We start from the raw sequence: 5,917 nt of genomic DNA on the forward strand, positions 1-5,917 counted from the left end.
GTAGCTGTCTGGCTGGCTGACCTATGGGTTGGCTCTCTATCTCTCTTTAGAATTGGTTTTGTTGTGGGGAGAGTGCAAAATCGAGCAGATGGTAATGTGGATTGTCATGACACTGTAATGACGTTTTAGTGTTGCATCTGATTAAAGAACTCCTCAATGCAAGAAAAGAAAAAGAAAAAAAGAAGGACACCTCAAGGCTTGCTCTTATTGAGGTTCTGCTCCTTTCAGCAATGGGGCCTCCAGGAGGTGGAAGGAATGATATTACAGGTATGATGTCAGATTAAATGCAATAGGACAGCCTTTCTCAACCTTGGGTCCCCAATACTGTTGGACTACAACTCCCATCATTCCTAACTGACTAGTGGTCAGGGATGCTGGGAATTTGAGACCTACAACCTCTGACGTGACGTGACCTTGCCACACCTTTACCAGCAGTTTCCACTATCTGCCTGGGGTCACCAGAAGGAATGGCAAAGCTGCATTGAGACTTACTGTCTTCCTTTGTGTCTTACAGGATGTTTCACAAGTTATCTGCCCATTATTTGCATCCGTGCCATTGCTGATGAAATTTTGGATTTGAGATTTGAGGCCACTTTTCTGGGGTAAATGGACTGTGAGGACTGTGCTTCTCTTCAAGAAAGCACATGTTGTGGTACTTATATGCGCAGAAGCTGCCCCAGGATTTTAAACATAGCACATTACTTTAGTTAGTATACTAAAGCATACAGTGATTTTTTCTTTATAAATGTTTAGGGGTACACTCATTTTGACTCAAGAAATCACCATTTTATAGTTCAAATCAGGGAAAATAAATATAGTAAATGGACAAAAGTGCAAAGAATATGCATTACCTGGGGCTAGAGTCCAACTCTTACTTCACACATTAAACGCTCGCTTCTGTCTGAGTAGCAATGGTAGTGATGATTCACCGTGATAGAGAAGAAAATAAAATGTTTAAAATGTTTAGTTTATTTCTCCAGTTAGATTCACAAAATGTTTAGGGCTACGTGTACCCCTGCGTCCCCCCCAGAAAAAACAAAACCACAGAAAATGCGTGTGCGTGCGCACACACACACACACACGAGAACCTGGCAGATTTCTGAGATTTTACAGACTTATTCTGAGGCACACAGCAGTATAAAACAAACTCACAGTAAAACTCCCTCTCTGCACTTGATAACAGACCTAACTGAAAAAGAACACCCTAGGATTCCAGACTACATTAACTCTTTCCCTAACACATTTCCCCCAACCACATCTATCCACTATCTACGACTGCCACTGCTCTTGCTATAGAATCCTGTACTGTTGTGTGTTTGTTATCTGAAGGGACACTTGATTTAGGATCAGGAGGTTGATAAAAAACCTCCATGCTTAGCAAAATAGTTAGCTGTCGCTGTCACTGGTCCATGTAATTTAGCCCTGTCTTCAATGACTAGCAACAGCTGTCCAGGGTTTCAGGTGTTGGAGATGCCAGGGACCAATGTGCAAAGCCATGTGCTCTGCCATTGAATTATGAATGGGGATGGGGGAGAAATAATGAGCAGCATCCATTTAAACGGTTTAACCTTTTATCCTCAATTTGAAACTCTGTTTCTCCCTCTTCTGTTGTCAGATGCCGTAGGATATTTGTTGTTGACAACCTAATATGCTGTCATTTTAATATTTTCCTTTTCTGTAAAGGTAAAGGGGCGCCTGACCATTAGGTCCAGTCGTGGCCGACTCTGGGGTTGCAGCGCTCATCTCGCTTTACTGGCCAAAGGAGCCGGCGTACAGCTTCCGGGTCATGTGGCCAGCATGACTAAGCCGCTTCTGGCGAACCAGAGCAGCGCATGGAAACACAGTTTACCTTCCCGCTGGAGCGGTACCTATTTATCTACTTGCACTATGACGTGCTTTTGAACTGCTAGGTTGGCAGGAGCAGGGACCGAGCAACGGGAGCTCACCCCATCACGGGGATTCGAACCGCCGACCTTCCGATCGGCAAGTCCTAGGCTCTGTGGTTTAACCCACAGCACCACCCACGTCCCTGTTTCCGACAGCGCAGTGTCATAAATGAGAAATCCAAACTAAGAGAGGTGTAAAGAGCTACCAGTGATGTGCTTTTTCTGCCCTATTTGTGGTTTCCCTGGAGGAATGTATGCAATGCTGGTTCTTCTCAGAGTAGGCTCGTTGCAATTAAGGAACCCAAGTTAGTTCTGTCCTTTAATTTCAGTGAGTAGGACTACCATTGACTCCAGTCCTAAGGTTGCACCTCAAGTGTGGGAATGTTTGTCAGCCCAAGGGCCACATATCCTCCCGGGCAACCTTCTGAGGGCCACATGCTAGTGGTGGGCAGGGCCAGAGAAAAAAGTGGAAGGGGCGACAAATGTCCATTTTACCTTTTGTATAGCTGGCTGGTTTCTTCATATCTACACCCCGTCCAGACATTGCCACAGTTCATGGACACAGTCCAGTTAGTTAAAAACAGTTTGGGGACAATGTGAGGGGGTGTTGCCAGAGGCGAGCTCTGAGGGCCAGAGAGAGAGGAAGAGAGGGTTCTCCATCCTTTGCTATGCCATCCTACCTGAGAGTAAGCCCCACTGAACTCAATAAGACTTACTGCTGAATAAATATGCACAGGGCTGCACTGTCAGCACAAGATGTGCCCTGGTTGGTTTCTAACTAGAGTAGTAACATAAGAGGGGATGGTCACACTGGGGACATGATGTTGCTGAGAGGGGATTCAACCCCTTGCCCGCTCCCCCCCCCCAGATCTGATCTGCCTCCCCAGGGCTGCTATTTACCCCAGAGCAGGGAGAAACTATTTCTTCCAAACACACATATGCTAAAAGTAACGTTGTGCTAAAACTGCTCCGCTTTTATGGGGTCACCAGAGAGCGAGTGTGATACAGTTAGAGTGTTAGACCGGGGCAACCGGGTTCAAATCCACACTGAGTTCTAAAACTCTTTGGGTGACCATGTGGCCGTTGCGCCAGGGAGTGCATTTGACAGGTGGGGACCAGCCACTGAGAGGGCCCTCAATCAATTCCAGTCAAGGCACATCCAGTGGCTGCAGCTGCAGTAAGAAAGGAAAGGGTTGCTCTTGCAAAGTTCTTGTTCCACTGGACTGTGCGGTAGCATCCTGACCATGTTCTGCGAATATATTTGATGTGATTACAGGAGGAGTGCAAGGGGAACCTACCGGAGCCAATGCCAGCCCTGGAAGCTGCCCTTTCGGCTCTCGATAACCTGAACCTGACAAATACCTCCCTTGTCAAATCCATGCAGAATCCACCAGGACCTGTCAAGCTGGTCATGAAGCGCTTGAGAGAAAAGACAGAAAGAAAGCCTGATCCAAGTGGAAGCTGTAAAAACCAAACACAACAAAAAATCATTTATGGGGTCAGGTGTTGTCATGTGCTTCTTTGCTGATTTTTAGCATTGTTATCTCCCGCTTAGACTACTGCAATGCGCTCTACGTGGGGCTACCTTTGAAGGTGACCCGGAAACTACAACTAATCCAGAATGCGGCAGCTAGACTGGTGACTGGGGGCGGCCGCCGAGACCACATAACACCGGTCTTGAAAGACCTACATTGGCTCCCAGTACGTTTCCGAGCACAATTCAAAGTGCTGGTGTTGACCTTTAAAGCCCTAAACAGCCTCGGCCCAGTTTACCTGAAGGAACGTTTCCACCCCCATCGTTCTGCCCGGACGCTGAGGTCCAGCGCCGAGGGCCTTCTGGCGGTTCCCTCATTGCGAGAAGCAAAGCTACAGGGAACCAAGCAGAGGGCCTTCTCGGTAGTGGCGCCCGCCCTGTGGAACGCCCTCCCATCAGATGTCAAAGCGATAAACAACTACCTGACATTCAGAAGACATCTTAAGGCAGCCCTGTTCAGGGAAGTTTTTAATGTGTGATATTTTAGGTTTCTGTGGAAGCCGCCCAGAGTGGCTGGGGAAACCCAGCCAGATGGGCGGGGTACAAATAATATATTATTATTATTATTATTATTATTATTATTATTATTATTATTATTGTCATCATCTCACTTTATATTATATATTAAGATATTCAACCAGTAGACTTTAGTCCATATGGGCAAGTGGGGCACTGCCCCTCCAAGCTAAGCCTGTCCCTAGACAGCCCCCGCCTGCACCTGCTCCTCCTTAGCCCCAGTGTTGCTGTTATAAAACTCATCAGGAAGGAGGGAGAGGAGAAATCTAGAATTAGTTGACTCTGCCTATCATTGGCTCTACCTTCCCACCACTGTTGACTCTCCCACAGTTTGCCCTAAAAGTCCAATGGGCATCAGCCTCCCCTGCATTCAATGCAATAAAATGGACCATAGATACAATTGTTATGGGAAGTGAGTCATGATATTACCTTATCCATTTGCTTTGGCTTAATAATCACCTGGCTGCTCAAAAAACTATTTCGGGGTAAAAGGAGGGAGGTTGAAAATCTTCCAGATTTTTTTCATGAGATATTCTTATTTTGAAAATATTTTAATATGTATGTGTTTATGTGAAATTTCAGGTAGTTCCAAAAAGGCTCTAGGGGATCTGAAATTCCACAAAGGCTTGGAGACTTATGACAAAGATAATATCCCACCAGCTTTAACTAAGAGAATTAGAGAGAAGTTCATCAACCATTCGGACTTTCAGACAGCTGTCATAAAGAATGTGTCATTCACCTGCGAAGGCTCGTGCAACGGGGTGAGAGCCATGGACGTGCACGACCGTGTCACAAAGGAGGCACCCCCAAAACATGAACAACTCAGGGAAGATGAAGGTTTGTTCACTCCAGAAATGCAGAAGCTCAATACGAAGCGAGCAGAACTCAAGAAAGTGATGGACCGCCTCCAGGACCTGAAGGATGAACTTGAAGAACTTAATAACCAGAAGAAAGAACTTGAAAACAGCATTGACGAATGCTCTCAGAAGCTGGACAGGGCTGAAAAACTGAACAGTGGCTTGGGAAGCAAGAAGGATAGTTGGACGGAAGCAACACACTTGTCAGGACTTCGGCACCCTGACCTCACTGGGGATGTCTTGGTATCTTCAGGGACGGTGGTAAAGGAAGCCTTTACTGTTGATTACCATACAGAATTTCAGAAGAAATGGCTGGTTTTGTGCAAGGAGGAGAAAGTCCCATGCTCTACTGTGGTGTAGTGGTTAAGAGCGGTAGACTCGTAATCTGGTGAACCGGGTTCCTCCACATGCAGCTGCTGGGCGACCTTGGGCTAGTCACACTTCTCTGAAGTCTCTCAGCCTCACTCACCTCACAGAGTGTTTGTTGTGGGGGAGGAAGGGAAAGGAGAATGTTAGCCACTTTGAGACTCCTTCGGGTAGTGATAAAGCGGGATATCAAATCCAAACTCCCCTTCTTCTTCTCCTTCTCCTTCTCCTTCTCCTTCTCCTTCTCCTTCTCCTTCTCCTTCTCCTTCTCCTTCTTCTTCTTCTTCTTCTTCTTCTTCTTCTTCTTCTTCTTCTTCTTCTTCTTCTTCTTCTTCTTCTTCTTCTTCTTCTTCTTCTTCTTCTTCTTCTTTTTCTTCTTCTTCTTCTGATTTCAGGCTGAGTAGCAATTTAGCGGAACCAGTCAAGATCTGTGCCTGGCAGATTGCTGGGTTGCCAATTGATTCCTTTTCGATTGACAATGGCATCATTGTTTCCATCTCAAGACGAAGGGCTTTAATGATTGATCCTCAAGGACAAGCCAACAAGTGGGTCAAAAATATGGAAAAGGGCAATAAGCATTCCGTTATCAAGTTGTCCGACACCAACTCTATAAGGACTTTGGAGTCCAATGTTGTGGAATACAAAATGATTTATGAGTCTGCCAAACTTCATGAAGAAGAGTTTTCCGTTGAATGGAATCTGTTCACAGGTCTTGACCGCATGGTCATCTTCTGATACCTGAGACCAGAGAAAATCAT

General features: G+C 45.9%; 1 protein-coding gene across 1 annotated transcript; it reads left to right on the plus strand.

Annotated features, from left to right (window-relative positions):
* Nucleotides 1–3,192: 3,192 nt before the first annotated feature.
* Nucleotides 3,193–5,664, plus strand: LOC310767594 (dynein axonemal heavy chain 3-like; the record flags this gene model as incomplete). Its single annotated transcript, XM_083624793.1, has 3 exons — nucleotides 3,193–3,349; nucleotides 4,519–5,152; nucleotides 5,555–5,664. Coding segments are annotated over 3 exons (792 nt in total). The 3' UTR covers nucleotides 5,556–5,664.
* Between the last annotated feature and the right edge of the window lie 253 nt (nucleotides 5,665–5,917).

Source organism: Podarcis filfolensis (genome assembly GCF_964270895.1).
Source record: "Podarcis filfolensis genome assembly, chromosome: 7".
NCBI lineage: Eukaryota > Metazoa > Chordata > Lepidosauria > Squamata > Lacertidae > Podarcis > Podarcis filfolensis.